This window comes from Eulemur rufifrons, chromosome 17, assembly GCF_041146395.1.
Source record: "Eulemur rufifrons isolate Redbay chromosome 17, OSU_ERuf_1, whole genome shotgun sequence".
Taxonomy (NCBI): Eukaryota; Metazoa; Chordata; class Mammalia; order Primates; family Lemuridae; genus Eulemur; species Eulemur rufifrons.
This window is the reverse complement of record NC_090999.1, coordinates 25,076,158-25,093,983: the sequence shown is the minus strand read 5'-3', so window position 1 is coordinate 25,093,983 and position 17,826 is coordinate 25,076,158. Positions and strand designations below refer to the sequence as shown.

The 17,826-nt window shown below is 33.2% G+C and overlaps 1 protein-coding gene across 3 annotated transcripts in view; it reads right to left on the bottom strand.

Annotated features, from left to right (window-relative positions):
- WDR70 (WD repeat domain 70) overlaps positions 1-17,826 on the bottom strand; it is a 231,392-nt gene that overhangs the window by 87,330 nt on the left and 126,236 nt on the right. For all 3 annotated transcript variants that reach the window (XM_069492033.1, XM_069492035.1, XM_069492036.1), the window contains one exon: positions 9,111-9,285. In XM_069492033.1, the coding sequence (XP_069348134.1) occupies positions 9,111-9,285 (175 nt within the window). The remainder of the gene's footprint in view (positions 1-9,110; positions 9,286-17,826) is intronic.

Sequence of the window (17,826 nt, the reverse complement as noted above, 5' to 3'; positions counted from 1 at the left end):
TCTTACACGGTCCTATTATTCTTCTGTCACATGTTTCCTATTTTATTCTTTCTCTGTGAGTTCTTAGGATCTTCTCTATATCCCTGGTGTCCTGAAATTTCATGATGCATGGCTTGGTTTAAGTCTTTTTCATTCTTTCCAGATGAGTCCTTCCCACCTGGAAAGTCATGTTTTTTCAGATCTGAGAGCTTTTTGTGTGTTGTTGGTGACTACTTCTTACATAAGTCCATCCTCCTTCCCCTGTACTTTCTCTTTCTAGAACTTCCTAGTCAAATATGGAACCCTGGATCGACCCTGTAAGTCTCCTATCTTTTTTCTCTTTTATTCTACTTTCTAGGAGATTTCCTTGACTACATTTATATCTACTTTCTAGGAGATATTAACACTCCCAGGAATTTGCCAACCCCACCAACTCTGCTATCACTTATTTATTATCCAAGAGCTCTTTCTTGATCTCTAAATGTTCACATTTTTTTAGTAGTATTCTGTTTTAACGTTTCCCAGTTGTACTACTCTCTTTTCTCTTTGAGAGTATTAATCATAAGGGGCTTTTTTCCTTGTAAATTTCTTCAGTTTCCTACATTATCTCTCTCTACTCTGAGTTATTTATTCTATTTGCTTTAGTCTCTGTATTTCATGTTAGAGGATTTCCTCAAATGTCTGGTGATCCTTATCTGCCCATTAATAGTTAAGAGTAAGACACTAAAAAGCAAATTACAAACTTTACACCAGGGGTCAAAATCTTCTTCTGTAAAACCCAGATAGTAAATAATTTAGTCTTTAAGGACTGTATTCTCTGTTGCAACTATTCAACTCTGCTATTATAAGGCAAAAATAGTCACAGATAATATAAATGAATGAGCAAGGCTATTCTAATAAAATTTATGTATGGACACTGAAATTTGAATTTCATATAATTTTCATGTCATGAAATATTTTTCATGTTTTGAGTTTTTTTTAAACCATCATGGTAGGCACCCCAAGAGATTTCCATGTTCTAGTCCCTGGAACCTGTCAACATGTTATTTTATGTGGCAAAAGGAAATTAAGGTTTCAGATAGAATTAATGTTGCCAATCAGCTGACTTTAAAACAGGGAGATTATCCTGGATTATCCAAGTAGGCTCGATGTAACCACAGATTCTTTAAAAGTGGCAGAGGGAAGCAGGAACAAAGGTCTCAGTGTTACAATGTGAGAAGGACTCACATTCTTCTCACTCTTCCTAGCCTTGATGACAGAGGAGACCAAAGCCAAGGAATACAGGTAGTCTCTAGAAGCTAGAAAAGGCAAAGAAACAAATTCTCTCCTAAAACCTCCAGAAAGGAACACAACCCTACCAATACCTTGATTTTAGCCCAATGAGACTTCTAACCTACAGAATTATAATATAATACATTTATGCTGTTTTAAGTCACTAAATTTGTGGTAGTTTGTTATAGAAGCTATAGCAGCTATAGAAAAATAATACAACCATTTTAAAATGTAAAAACCATTCTCAGCTTGCAGGCCATACAAAAACAGGTAATGGGCTAGATTTGGCACATGGGCCATAGTTTTTTGACCCCTGGTAGAGGCTCTTGAGCTGGACTGCATGGGACTGAACACCAGTTATACCTCATACTAACTGTAATCTTGAGTAGGCAACTTAATTTCTTTGTGTATGGGTTTTCTCATCTGTAAAATGATAATGACAGTATTTGCATGAGAGGGTTGCTGTAGGGATTAAATGAAATGTTACATGTAAAGTGCTTAAAATATTGCCTAGCCCACATAAGCACTCAGTAAATGCAACAACAACAAGAACAACAACAGAGGAAGGGGAGAGGAAGAACAGCTCTATATGAAGATCTTTATCTCATCTCAGCTTTGCCTAAAATATAGGGTCTCTGTAACAGACCCTCTCTAAAACTAATTCTTTAGTCTTCTGTGATGGCAAGAGGAGAGCAGCGATTTGGTCCCATAGGGTAAAGGAGAGCACTGCAAGATAAATCAGTTTGTCTTTTACCGGCTTCCCCCAGCATTGCTAAGGTTTCAGTTTTCTCTAAGTCAGTTACCATTCATGCATCTCACTCACAGCTTCCATATGTGTCTTGGCTACTCTTTTCTGCTATCATCTCCTAATTCTCTTCATTCATGTGGGTTTATGCTTTAAAAAATTCCTTTCTGGTCACTTCAGTGAAGTTTCAGGAGGTAGCTGGGATTGAACGAATGTGTTTAACTTACTGTGTTTAACCAGAAGTTTTAAAGTCAATTATTATCTTATACATACCTGGTGTTAAAAAACAAAGATAATAATCCATATTTTTCAAAAACCTTTTAGCTCAACTTTTTCAAAAGCCAGAATTTTTTCATTTAATAAATGTTGCTTCTAATAGTATGTGACAAGAGCATTTACAAGAGCATTTCACAAAAGGATTACCATTAAAACTTTATAGCTTTCACTAAAATAATAGACAAATTAGAATTTAATTTCATCTTCTGATACCAAAAAAAAAATGAAAAATAAAAAATAATGAGAAAAAAAAAAACCAGAACTTAAAAGTTCAGAGCCTACAAGTAATTTTGCAGTTTTGGTGGTTATTTTTGAGTTTGAATCAATAATTAATAATGCATTTTTGAAAAGTAATCATTGAAAAATATGCATGTCAAAATACTATGGAATAGATTCTATGTCATATGTTTTCTCTTGAATATTTAAAAAAAAATTATAATTCATATATCTACTTAGGCATAACTGAAAATTGGGTCCATGATGTTGTAATTTACTGATAGTAGTCATATTTTCATATGATGAATAACTGGCAAGGGACCTACATTCTTATCTTCCTAAACTAAACCTTTAGTCATCAAGGAATCTGTCAAACTCAGATTCATAAGACTTTAACAGCCAGAGTTAAATAATATCCTGGGGTCTAACTTTACAATTCTATAAAAACTGTAAGTAGCCTAGGAGCTAAAAAGAAAAAGGAGGAAGACTGACAGTTATTAAGAACCTGTTATGTGCATGCCCTGTCTGGCTGCTTTAAATATATTACCTAGTATAATCCTCATAATAACCACACATGGTGGAGATCATGCCCTCATTTCATGAATAAAGAAAACAAGGAGGAGAGCAGAGCTTAGGAAAGTCAGGATTGATCGACAGAAAGTCTGAAGTAATGTATAATATAATTGTATGTCTCAGGTGTCATTTATACAATGTGCTATAGAAAACTATGCAGTAGACTTTTAATTGTCCATAAGCATTTTTCTAGACTTCCAGTATTAGGCCTAATGAAGAGACAAAAATCTGTATTTGGATTTCTAACATTGCTCTTTATATTCTTCCCAGAGATAGGTCATTTTTTCTCAAAGGAGGATACCAGAAACATTTTCTAAATAATTTGGCTTTTTAAAATTATTTTAAAAATAAAATACAGTTTTTTCCTCTATAACTACTCTCTTCTCTCATAATGAATATTGTGCTACTTTAACTTCAACACCTATTTTTGGGTAAAAGTTGTTTATTATTTTTAAGTGATCAGTCTTTGAGGAAAGAAGGGAGAAGGCACCTCGAGGAGGCCACTAGCCTGGGCTGCAAGCACAGTCCTAGCCGTCGGAGTCATGTCTAACTCATAAGCACTCTGACCATATTACTATCAGGAAGATAAAGGATACTCAAAGAATACAGAGTAATCAAATCTTAAAAAGCTCTGCATACATTATTCCCAAGATTGATAGCTAAACTGGTAAGTCACAGAAATTTAAAAAAAAAAAAAAAAACAGGCTGAAAACATTTTTGGTTAAAATAATCTCAAAGGGAAATTTTTAAATGAAACATGAGTTCACATATCTTCACATTTATAGATGGTAGCAAATGATAAACAATTGTCTCATAAAATGTTTTCCAAATCAAAGTTGTATGACTCTAAATTTGTGCAACAGATGACAAATTTATCACAAAACAAGACTGGAAACAAGGATAAAACATTATATGCTAAAAATATTTCAATGCATTATTCTTTTTAAAATCTACCAAATCTTTAATATCAAAAGGTCAACACTCCATTTAAGGAAAGGTTAGGTTGTTCTAATTGGTATAAATGAGAAATATGGAGTAAATATTAAGAATCTTCTTTCATGAAATTCTTCCTTTTAGCTCATAGTCCATCTTAAGTACACATACTTACAGAATTGCCATAAAAGTAAATATTGCTTTTATTTTCAGTAGCTATGACAACATCTTAAGAATGTTCAAAAAGCAGCAAAAAGAAGCAAGTACTATCCACTAAAAAAATCACTACAAAAAGTAGTTAACAAATAGTATGTGAATTTGGCATAAAATTACTTTATTTGAAGTGTGAAAGAAGAAGGATCAAAGCTACATTATGAAAATATAACAGAAAATTACTAAAAGCAATTTTTTAAATTTTGAAAAATTATATTTAATATGTTAAGGCACAGCAGATAGTATCCGAACAGGAGGAGAGATTTGGGAGAGACTTTAAGCAACTTGAGGGCTCCCAGGGACTTTTCCCAACATGTCTTTATTCTGGTTTATTTTTCTTTGTAGTATTTATCATTGTATCAAATTAACCAGGTGATTCTAACAGAGAAGATTCTAGGCTTTTGAGAAGAAACAATTTCAACAGAGACTTTCTATGCCACTTTTTATGCAGGATAGCTCGTTATATTCTGCTTTGTTTAGTGAAATATCAACATTATTACTCTGCAATCCCAATTAATCATGTTACTTAACCAAACTGAACATCTCCCAGAGGCCCTGACTATGACTGCCCACTATGACCTCTGCCTTCCCTAATTCCTCCATCCACAGGCAGCATCTGGTCATAAATTATCTGTACAGATCATTCTCTAATTTTTTTACAAACTACTTGGGGTTTAAATTTCTTTTGTCTCATTCTCCGTGAGGTGGTAGTTGCTCAAAAATACCAGCTGAAATGTTCCTGACATAGATAGATAGGCAGATAAATACTGATACACAAATAGGGAGAGAATTACAGAAAGATACATACCAGGTAATTTACAAGCATTATGGGATAGAGATGGGGCAATGACGGTAAGAGATGAGATGGCAAATAAAATAATAATAAAAAACCAAACATTTCTTGAAAAAGTACATATTTTATATATGTAAAACTACATGATTCCATTTAAATAAAGAAATTATTTTTAAAAAGCAAAGAAATAGAGCTATATCTATTCACTTCCAAGGCTGTTTTATGATTTCAAGTGAAAAAAGGAAATTGCAAATTCTGTCTCTGTACAAAAACAAAACTTTTTAATCTATATACCTGTATATACATGCATTAACAAGAGGACAAGTGTAGAAAAACATAAATCAACCTTTAAAATGGGTTATCTGACAACAGTTAAAGATTTTTGGTGTGTTGGATATTTCTCTCTCCTTCATTGCTGTTTTCTTATTTATCAGGGGTTTGATTTGCCCAGAGGCTAATCTTCTGATGTGATTACCAGTCCTTGCCTCAGCTTTCTCTGATCCACTCTCTGGCATAGCTGAGAGTATGGGCACTGACCAGCCCCTGAGCTGGAGAAAGTCCCTGCAGTATCTAGTAGGTATCTTCTTTCCTGCTAAGGCGCTATGGTGTGTGTTGATTTTCCCAAAAGGGACAGCCCCAGATCTGTGGAGGGGTTGCAGGCCAAAACAGCAGTAGGAGGCAGTCAGGCAGACAGTGGGTCAAGCTGTTGGTAGTGCTTACTGCCAAATCAAACAACCCCAAATATTATTCCCTCCCATCACCCGTGCCTCGGGAAAGCAAAACTCTGTGAATGTGACAAGTCTCATTTTCCTGACAAAAACTTAGTCTATACATAGTAATTGCAATATAAGAAAATATGGTACGTTCTTTTAGTAAAAAGTCCATCATATTGTAGATTCTTGATAGACATTAAAGACCAGCAATGTTGCTTTTAACAAAATAAGTCAAAAGATGAATTTGATAAATGTTTTTATATGAACAGAAGTCATTAAATATTTGTAAGACTGTATGTGCCGAATTATTTTAAAACCCAAAAATTATACTTGAGAGAGACATAAAAATAGCTTTTAAAAATTCACTTATTTGCTAATACAAAATCAGTCATATATACAGATTGTGTATTTATATATCATTAAGGATACACCAAAAACTACCTCAATCTCTCTCCTCTTCCCCACATCCCCAAGACTCAAACACACACAACTTTATCTCACTGTGTTTTTACAAAACTAAGATATTTTTTGTGCTACTATTTTTAATGTCTTCTTAGAAATAAACTATCTCATTTAATGTTACCTTTTTAGAATGCATGCATTCACTCATTCATTCAACAAATAGTTATTGAAGGCCTGCTATGTACTAGGCCGCTCTTTGCCCTGGGAATACGGCAGGGAGCAAAACAGACAGCAATCCTTTCCCTTATAGAGCCAATATCCTACTGGAAGGAAACGCTCAATAAAGAAGTAGACGAAACATATAGCATAACATGTCAGATGGTGATCAGCACTAAGGAGGAAAATGAGAGTGATAGAGAGTGGCACTGGTAGGGAGGAGGCTGCAATTTTAAATAAAATGTGGTCAGGGAAGGCCTTGCTGAGGAGAGAAAATTTCAGTCCTCTGAACCCGAAAAGGTGAGGCAAAACACCACGTGAATATTTGGGAGAAGAGCATTACAGATTGAGGGGTTCACCACAGGCAAAGGTTCAACACGTGAAAAGGCAGGGTACATGCTGTTCTCTCTCCAATGTCATCTCCCACTGTTCTGCCCTCCCTCACTTTACTCCAACCAGGCACTGACCTCCTTGCTGTTGCTCAAATTATGCTGGTGAATGGGGAGTGGGGAACCAGGGATGCAGTGCAGACCCTAAGAAGCTCCTCTGAAGTTCTTCTGAAGTGGCCTTCTCAGATTGAAAGGCAGGCCATCATAATATGAATGAAAGGGACCTTGGGCAAACAACAACTCCTCTTGAGCAGTAATGTCCAACAGATCTTTCTGCAGTGATGCAAATGTTCTATATCTGTGCTGTCCAATAAGGAGCCACTAGTCACATGAGGCTGTTGGGTACTTGAAAAGTGGCTAGTGTGACTAAGGAACTGACATTCTAATTTTATTTTATTTTAATTAACTGAAACCAAAATAGTCAAACATGGCTAGTAGCTAGCATACTGGCCAGTATAATTTTAAAGTAAAAGTAGGTCTTGAGAACATGAGAATTTATCATTAATAGAGACATCTTAATTCTAAAGAAATGCTTTGTTTAATTGCTAAAGTTTAAGTCGGTCCAATAAGAATTCTATGATTAAATGTAGCAATTATGATAGCTTTAGTTAATCATCACAAAACATGTATTAGTCATCATCCTACACATAATTCTTTGGATACTGCATAGAAAAACTATTGCTATTAGGCTTTCTTACTTTAGCTTTAGTGTTTCTCTGTAGATGATTTTTTTATTGTTGAAATAATAGTTAAGAAATTTTTTAATAATCTGTTATTACATTAAGCTGTGTTTCCTGCTTGTAACTTTTTCTTCTCAATTTGATTTGTTTTTAGTTGACACACATTTACATGCAAATGTAAAAATGTGAATAAAATAATAACAAATGGGATGTGGTATAATAAATTATACATTCATTTATGAATTAAATTCTAGCAAAATAGAATAAAAGACTATGATTAGTAGAAGGGCTTAAGAGATACCTTTTAGAAACTGGTATTAAAATGGCTTTGTTTTTTATAAAATTGGTAATAGGAGATATTATTTTAAGATATGCAAGGTCAATCTTTAAAAACTACATTCAACTTATAAAATTATATGGGTTTTAAGAGAAAGGCAGATACATATGCACTATCTATACCAAAAACATTATTATTAAAGCTACACAAGAAAACTACATGTTTTAGAATTTCCATGTTTAAATCAACAGCACCAAGAGTCGACAAAAGCCAGTTACTAAAAAAAATTTATTGCTTGGTTAAAACTCAGTTTACAATTCAAAGGAGTTTTAAAATCTCTGTGCTGTTATGAAGCTTTATGGGGTTTATAATGGAGATGAAAACAGAAATAAAACGATCTGACAAACAGAAAATGCCAAAGATACTTCCAGCATTATAAGCATGGATTTTTACCCCCACCGTTACTTTTTACCTTCTTCCAACACAACTGACTTTAACACATCTGTTTACTGGGATCCCTTTCAAAATGTAAGCTTTTGATGCCAAAGCTAAAAGGAAGAATATTTTTCTAATTTTTTAAAAACCTAGAATGAAAACTCTATGAGGGCAGAAATTTTTGTTAAGTATTCTCAGCACTAGAATAGTATCTAGTACATAGTACATATTCAACAAATATTTATTGAATTAGTAATTTGACCAGATCCTCTTACTAAAATGAAGCTATTCAAATTGTATTATAACATTTGTGTAGAATTTTAACACTGGTAATCTAGCCTCATTCCAAAATTTTACCATCTATACATACAACAAAACCCCTTTTTAAAGCTTATTGGTAATTCACAGAATGAGCTGAAGGCTTTTGTATCCATTATTTCCATAGATTCTATGATCCCTTCCAATTCTAAAATTTATTTATTCTAATAATGACCTAAAACTGTATAGAAAAAATGTGAACCCTATTCAAATGGAACATCATAGAATATTAAAACAAAATACTATTTAAATTACTATGGAAATAATTGCAAAAAAAGCTGACAGATCATCTTGGACTTTTTGAATTTTTCTTAAACCTTTCAAAGGGTATTCTTTCAAATGCTCTACTTAAGTCTTGTTTGATATTACTGTCAAGTTCTTCACTTTCAAAATCAAATAAATTGAGATGCCATATAATAAACTGCACTGTGCTCTTTAAATTTTATACCCAAAAGAGCAAACTTATTTTAAAAACAAAATCTAATAAACGCTGGAAAATACTGAGCTGGAATGCTTGCTGAAATGCTGTTTACTGCAAAAGTCCCAATGTTTGATCAACTAACACTGAAGTTTAAATTAGGTCTAAACTCAGGAAATTGACCTTCATAATATTTTAACATGTTTGTCTTTATAAGGTAGTTATCTTCCAAGGAAAGAATATTTAAATGTCCTTGACTTACAGTCAAATTTCGGTCCCAGATCTGTATGCTTCCATTCTGGCAGGCAGCTGCTATGAGGTTTCCATCTCTACTATACGTGCACGTAGTGGGAATGACTTTTTTACCCTGCATCGTCCGTGGCTTAAAGACACTTTTTTGCTTCTTTGGATTTTCAACTTCCCACGTCCTCACAGTTCTAAAAACGACCAGGAGATTTTTCATTGATAAAAAAGAAAGGAATTTAAAATAAAAAAGAGTCCATAAACACTGCTTCACCTTTTAAGCACATAAATCTAATAATTATTTTAAAATAAAACATGCACCATAAAACATTCTCCATTTATAAATGAGGTTACTCATAGAAACAAATAAAATGAACCATCTGAGTCATGTTGTCATCAAATCACAAAGCAGCAATTTCTACTTCAAATCTTTCAGTTATTAGTTCTGACCCTCTAATGTAGTGGCTTCCAAACTCTTGTGACTATACATGCTGATCAGTAAAACTGTTAAATGTATGCCCTCTATATAGGTACATTAATTTGTAAATTACTTGCATGTGTTAATGCACTGTTCTATGATACCAGAAAACACACTGATAAAAAATGTGTGTCTACTAAAAAAAAAGTGATGCTCTAGAGCCCAAGCAAAGACCAATGCCTCTTGGGGAGGAGTAGAAATGCAGTTGTCTGTGCCTGAGCTTTCACCATGTAACAAACAACAGTAGTATAGGCCTGGGGCAGGGGCAGAACACTTCCCTAACTCACAGTCCCAGGTAAATGAGCACCACAACCCAGGGAGGGTAGAACAAAAGCCATATGACCCAGAGGGGTGGGGGAAAAAGCATAAAATAGAGAAAAATAAAGATGAGGTCAGCAACTTCTTGGTAGAAACTATGCAAACCAAATCACTACGGAACAACAGCTTTGAAGTTCTGAAAGAAAAAACAAATTCTCAATCTAATATTTTATAGTCAGTGAAAATATATTTCAAAAATAAATTGAAATCAACTTCAACTTCAGATAGAAAAAAGCTGAGGCAATTCACTGCCATCAGCCATGTACTGTAAGAAATGTTAAAGGAAGTTCTTAAGGCAGAACAAATATGACACAAATGGAAATCTGAATCTACATAAAGAAGTGAAGAATGTCACAAACGTAAAAATAAGAGTAAATGTAAAAGGCATTTTTTAAAAATGTTTAAATCTCTTTAAAAAATAAAAGGCTGTAAAGCAAAAATAGTAACAATGTATTGTGAGGTTTGTAACATATGTCCAAATAAAATATATGGCAATAATAGAACAAAGGTTGGGAGGGAAGAATGAAAGCATATAGTTTTATGCTATACTCAAAATGGCATATTATTTGAAGAAAGAATATGATACATTAAAGACATTTATTACAAATCCTAAAGCGAATGCTAACACATTTTTTAATGAATACCTAATAATGGACATAAAATGAAAATAAAAATATTAACTTTATCAAAAACAGAAAAAGAGAAATAAAAACAATGTGATAAATATAAAACAAACAGCAGCATGGCAGATATAAATCCATTATGAATAATTACATTAATTGAAAATATCCTAAAAACTCCAATTAAAGAAAAAGGTTATTATATTGGATTAAAGAAAAGCAAGACACAAGCTGATTCTATCTTTAATTAATATACTAATTAGTTAATATATTAATATACATAATATATAGAATGTATATTATATATACAGATAGACAATATTGTCACTCCAGAGGTTTTTGATTGTTTGCATGGTACCCTCTTTCCATCCTTTTACTATTAATATTAACCTATCTAAATCTTTATATACATATGTATAGATATGTATATATAGTTATATATAGATATATGATTATATATCTATATGGTTACATAGAGATATCTATATCTATAGGTAGATATAAATTATATATTAATATGTAATATATAATATGTACCTATTCTATCTTTATATAACTATATATGTTTTTATATATAATTACATATATAAAGACTTAGGTTAATAGTAAAAGGATAGAAGGAAAGCATCATGTAAAACCCTGGAATAACCACATTAATGTCAAACTAGACTTAAGAACAAGGAGTATAACCAGAGACGAAGAGAAAAGTTTCTATAATAATAGTCAAGTGATCAACAGAAATAACAATCCTAAATACATATACACCTAATAACAGAACTTCAAAATAAGAAAGCAAACTTAATAGAAATAAAAGGTGAAATAGCAAATCCATATTTATAACCATATAATTCAGGACTCCTTTCTCAGTAACTGGTAGAAAAGTGGCCCCCCCATCCCCCCAAAATCAATAAGTATACAACAGACCTGAAAAGCCTACATTAGCTGATTAACTTGAGCTAACGAACATTTATAGAACACTTCAATTGTACAACTATGTATACATTCTTTTCAGGTGCACATTGAACATTCATCAATATAGAGCATATTCTGGGCCATAAAACACATCTAACCAAATTAAAAATGGCTAAAATCATATAAAGTATGTACACTATCCAAAAATTAAATAACCAATCAATAACAGAAATGTATCTGGAAATATATCTTTTCTCAAATATTTGGAATTAAAAGATTATACTTCTAAATAATCCATGAGCCAAAGAAAAAACACGAGATATTAGAAAATACTTTGACTCCAACAAAAATGAAAATACAACGTATCAAAATTTATGGTATTCAGCTAAAACAGAGCATAGAAGGAAAATACAGCATTAACTGCATATATTAGAAAAACCAAAAAGGCCTCAGATCAATTACCCAAGATTCAATCTTAAGAAACTAGGGACAGCGAGAGAGAGAGAGAGAGAGAGAGAGAGATAGAAAGAGAGAATTAAATCCAAAGCAAGAAGGAAGGAAATAATAAAAATCAGAGTGCAAATGTATAAAACAGAAAAGAAAAAAACAGTAGAGAAACCAAAAGCTGGTTCTTTGAGAGGGTCAATAAAATTAATAAGCCAGTAGCTGGACTGATAATAAAAATGGAAATTGGAGACAATATCAAACATCAGTATCTTCAATGGGAGAGGAGACATCACTATAAAGCTTAATGACATTAAAAGGATAATAGAAAATTATAGTTTTATGAACAACTCTATACAAACAAATTTGATAATTTAGATAAAATGGACAAATTTCCTTTAAAAGACACAAATTATCAATAACCATTCAACAAGAAATTAAGTACTGAAAAGCAAGAAGACAGAAATTCAATGTTACAAGACACCTTGGCAGCTAGAAGGCACCATAAGTGTAACATACTCCAAACATTCTCCTTTCTTCTTAGTATTTCCCAGCCTCTCTTGCAGCTAGATGTGATGAAGTGTGGCCACTATATTTTGACCAATGAGGTGTAAATGAAAGGGCAGTGTAGAACTTTCAGGAAGTCTCTAAAAGTCTTCACCTCTTCTTTTGTATTCCTTCCTCTGCCAGTAATCTGGATTTGATGGCTGGGCACAAGTAGCATTTGTCAGAGCAACAAAAGAGAAGGTTCCCTGGTCCTTGATGATCCTGGAACCACCAAACCAGCTCTGGAGTGACTATATCTAGACCTCTCTTAATGAGAGAGAAATATTTTTGTTTTATTTATATATATACAACACTCTCTTAAAATTCACTTTTTTAAATGTACAGTTTTATGTGCTTTGACAAATGAATGGTTCTATCACTCTAAAAACTTCTCTTGTGATGTCCCTTTATAGGAACCCCTTGTCTCCCCACCTTTAACCCTTGGCAACTATTGGCCTATTTTGTATCCCTACAATTATGACTTTTCCAGAATGTTATGTAACTGGAATTATACAGTATGTATCCTTCTGAGTCTGACTTCTTTAGCTAAGCATGATTTATCTGCCTTGTTGTTATATGTATCAGTACTCCATTCCTTTTTGTTCCTGAATAAAATTCCACTGTATAGATGTAACAATTTTGTCTATCCATTCACCAAATGAAGATTTTGGGGTTGCTCCACAGTTATGAACAAAGTTTCTCTAATTATTCATGTATAGTTTCTTTTTGTTATTGTTAGTTTTGTTTTTTTAAATAAAAATTAATTTTTATTTCTCTTAGATAAACACCTAGGAAGCAGATAGGAGAAAGGAGATAAATACCTATATACTTCCTACCTGGTCATATGGGAAGTATATATTTAACTTCACAAGAAGCTGTTTTCCAAAGTGTCTGTTCCAGTTTTGCATTCCCACCAGCAATGTATGAGCATTCCAACTGCTCCATATCCTTATCAGCACTTGGTCAATCTATCTGTGTGTGTGTGTGTGTGTGTGTGTGTGTTTTAAGTCAGTCCATTTTGCATTACTATAAGGGAAATATCTGAGGCTGGGTAATTTATAAGGAAAAGAGGTTTATTTGGCTCGTGGTTCTGCAGACTATACAAGAATCATGGTGCCAGCATCTGCTTCTGGTGAGGGCATCAAGGAGCTTCCAATCAATCAGAAGGTGAAGGGGGAGTAGATGTGTCACATGGCTAGAGAAGGAGCAAGAGAGAGAGAGTAGTGGGTGTCAGGCTCTTTTAAACAACCAGCTCTCACATGAACTGATAAAGTGAGAACTCACCCATTACTGTTGGGAGGGCACCAAGCCATTCATGAGGAATCTACCTCATGACCCAGACACCCCCCAACAGAACCCCACCTGCAACATTGGAGATAAAATTTCATGAGATTTGGAGGGGACAAATATCCAAATTATATCATAAGTCATTTTAATAGATATGTAGTGATAGTGTAAGTGATTTTAATTTACACTTACAAAATGACTAGTGATGTTGAGGATCTTTCTCCCCATATAATTTATCATCCATTTCTCTTCCTTGATGTGTTTGTTCAAATCTTTTGTCCATTTTAAATATTAAGGAATTTTCTTATTATTGAATTTTGAGAGTTCTTTAAATATTCTGGATATGAGTTTCCACAAGAGTAGGTTGTTTTTAAAAAGCCTGGCTTCTTGGGTTTCTCTCTTTTGCTTCTTCCCTGACCCTGTGATCTCTTTGCACATGCTGCTTCTCTTCCCTTTCTGCCATGAGTAGAAGCAGCACGAGGTCTTCACCAGAAGCCAAGAAATGCCTGCACCATGCTTCTTGTACTTCCCAGCCTGCAAAACTGTGAGCTAAATAAACCTCTTTTCTTATAAATTACCCAGCCTCAGGTATTCTGTTACAGCAACACAAAACAGGCTAAGGCAGTCCAATTTATCAATATTTTGGGGTACCATATCTAAGAAATCTTTGCCTAACCCAAGGTTGTAGAAATTCTCCTTTCTCCCACAAATTTGATACTTTTAAGTTTTACAACTAGATTTACAACTTATTTGAATTATTTTATATATGTAGTATATGGTATCAGTCAAGGTTGACTTTTTTCTTTTGCATATGGATATCCAATTGTTTCAGTGCTAGCTGTATCTGAGAACGATAAAGCCTTCCCCCATTAAATGTATTCTATATTGCTTACTTGTCCCTTATCTCTGTTCACAATGTTTCTTGAAGATAAGTACAAAATGTTGAGGAATACTGCATTTGTCTTTTCTTTCTACCCGCAACTCTGCAACAGTGGAGATAAATTATGATAGTCAGTTTCTCTTTTTTATAACTGAATATCCCCAAATGTCAGATCATACTTTAGAGTTATGATATGAAAGGCCCCACACAAGCATAAAGTATAATTATCTGACTTGTTTAAAGTTCTTCATCTTTAAAACTAGGATAATAATACCAACAATGAGGGGCTGTGAGGATTAAACGAGATTAGGGATGTAAACACATCTAGGATTATACTTAGAACACAGTAGGCACTCAATAAATACTAGGTCCTTTTTGCTCTTCCTCTTAGACCATAAATAAAATATCAAAGCTAATAAATCCAACATCTAAGTATTTCCATTTATTTCAGTGGTATTTATCAGGTTGAGTTAGTTATCAAAATAAGGGAAAGGAGGAACAAAGCAGTTTACCTACAACACAGATGTATGGAATACAAATTCATGTAGCATCTGATAGTGACTAATTACTTTATGGTTTTATGGCTCTTATTCTCTGAATCTATGCCTAAAACATGGATGCTAAAGTGCTAGGCCATTAGGTATCTGTCAAAACATTTTATGCTGAAGAACACATATTTTGAAACTTGGAGCGATATCTGGTCTTGTAAAATTAAAACTGTGTTTCATAAAGAAGATTTAAAAATAGAAGAAGGATCTGCCTGGGTCTTACTGGACATACAATGAAAACATCCAGAAGACAGGAAAATGACACAGGTGGGGTCACTACATTGCCCCAGGCACAAATGCTTTCTGTCTTAAAGTCTGAATTCTTTCCAGATAAAAGTTCTAAACTTTCTGGCATCTGCTACATAAATGCATCACAGCATTTGGCAGAAGTCAAGGGAAGCATTAATTTTGCACGGAAATCACTTAAGAGATCTTGGTTTAATTTTTCTTGAAAGACTACACAAAGAACGTGAGCCATGTAAAAGTCTAAAACTTGCTGGCTCTCTTGGAAGAACAAATCCAACAAGAAAGAACTTCTTTTCAAAAATGCCTAAACATTAAGGTACTGAAGTTCCAGATAAATGGGGAAAATGTTCTAGCTTCTACATAAACCCACAATAATTTTTATAAACATACACTGAAGGCACACATAATTCATATGCACACATACATGTATATACTAATTGCAATAAGAATGGAATTGCATTTAGAAGAAATTTATTTGGTGATAATGTTGTATATATTTATTGAAGTTATATGATTCTAGAGCAAACTCTCAGAATATTCATTTAATCAAAGGGCTTGAAAAAGTAAAAAGGACTTATGAAATTTAGAGTTAGAATTAGGAGTGAATGCTACAATAAGTAACCACTTACACCCTTACATTTATAGCCAATTAATTTTCAACAAAGATATCAAAACAATTCAATGGAAAAAGAATAGTCTTTTCAACAAATAAGGCTGGGACAATTGACTATCGATATGTAAGAAGGTGAATTTGGATCTTTACTTCACATATACAAAAATTAATTCAAAATGCATCATAGATTTAAATGTAAAAAAATCTTAAAAGAAAATATAGGAGTAAATCTTAATGATCTTGGATCAGGCCATGAATTCCTAGAAATACCACCAAAAGCCAAATGATGAGAGAGGGGGAAAAAAGATAAGCTGGACGTCATCAAATTAATACTTTATGTGCTTCAAAATATACCATCAAGAAAGTGAAAAGAAAAGCCACAGATTTGGGGAAAATATTTATAAATCATATATCAGGTACTGGTATCAAGAATATTTTTTAAGAATTTAAAATTCAGTAAAAAGACAACCAACTTCTTAAATGGGCAAAAGATTTGAATATATATTTCACTAAAGAAAATATACAAATGCCCAAAAAGCACATGAAAAGATGCTTGACATCATCAGTCATTAAGAAAATGCAAATCAAAATCATGATGGCATTTTCTATACCCACTAGAAAGGCTATAATGAAAAAGATAAACAATAAAAAGGGTTGGTGAGGAGCCAGAGACACTGGAAGCCTCGTATATTACAGGTAGAAATGTAAAATGGTACCACTTTGTAAAACAGGTGGGTGGTTTTATAAAATATCAAACAAAGATTTTGCAACCTGCAACTATACTAAACTTGTTTACCAGTCCTAACAGTTTTCTGGTAGAGTCTTTAGGGTTTTCAACATATAAGATCATGTCATCAGCAAACAGACAATTTCACTTCTTCCTTTCCTGTTTGGATGCCTTTTCTTCTTCTTGCCTAATTGTCCTTGCTAGGACTACCTGTACTGTTGAGTAGAAGTGGTCAGAGTTGGCATACTTGTCTTGTTCCTGATCTTAGAGGAAAATTTTTCAACTTTTCAACACTAACTCTTGTCACATATGGCCTTTATTGTGTCACGAAACATTCCTTCTATATCTATTTTGTTGTGGGTTTTTATCATGAATGAACATTAAATTTTATCAAATGCTTTTTATGCACCTATTAAGATGATCGTGTAGTTTCTGTCCTTCATTTTGTTATTATGATGTGTCACACTTATTGATTTACATATGTTGAATTATCCTTGCATCCGTGGGATAAATCCCACTGAATTGGTGAATGATCTTTTTAATATGCTGTTGGATTCACTTGCTAGTATTTTGTTGAGGCTCTTTGTATCTATGTTCATCAGAGATATTATCCTGCAGCTTTCTTATCTTATAGTGTCCCTGTCTGGCTTTGGTATCAGGGAAATACTGGTCTCATAAAATGAATTTGGATATATTCCTTCCTCTTCATATTTTAGAAAAGTTTGAGAAGAATTGGTATTAGTTTTTTAAATGCTTCATAGAATTCAGCATGAAGCCATCAGGTCCTGGGCTTTTCTTTGATGGCAGACTTCTTTTTTATCAATTCAGTCTCCTTATTCATTATTGGTCTGTTTCGATTTTCTACTTGTACACTAACAACAATCTATCCAAAAAAGAAATTAAGAAAATAATCCCTTTTTACAATAATCAGGAATAAATTTAAACAAGGAAGTGAAAGAACTGTATACTGAAAACCATAAAACATTGATGAAGGAAATTGAAGAAGATACAAATAAATGGGAAGATATCCCATGTTCATCGATTGGAAGATCATCTTAGTCCATTCAGACTGCTATTAAAAAATACCATAAACTAGGTGGCTTATAAACAAGAAAA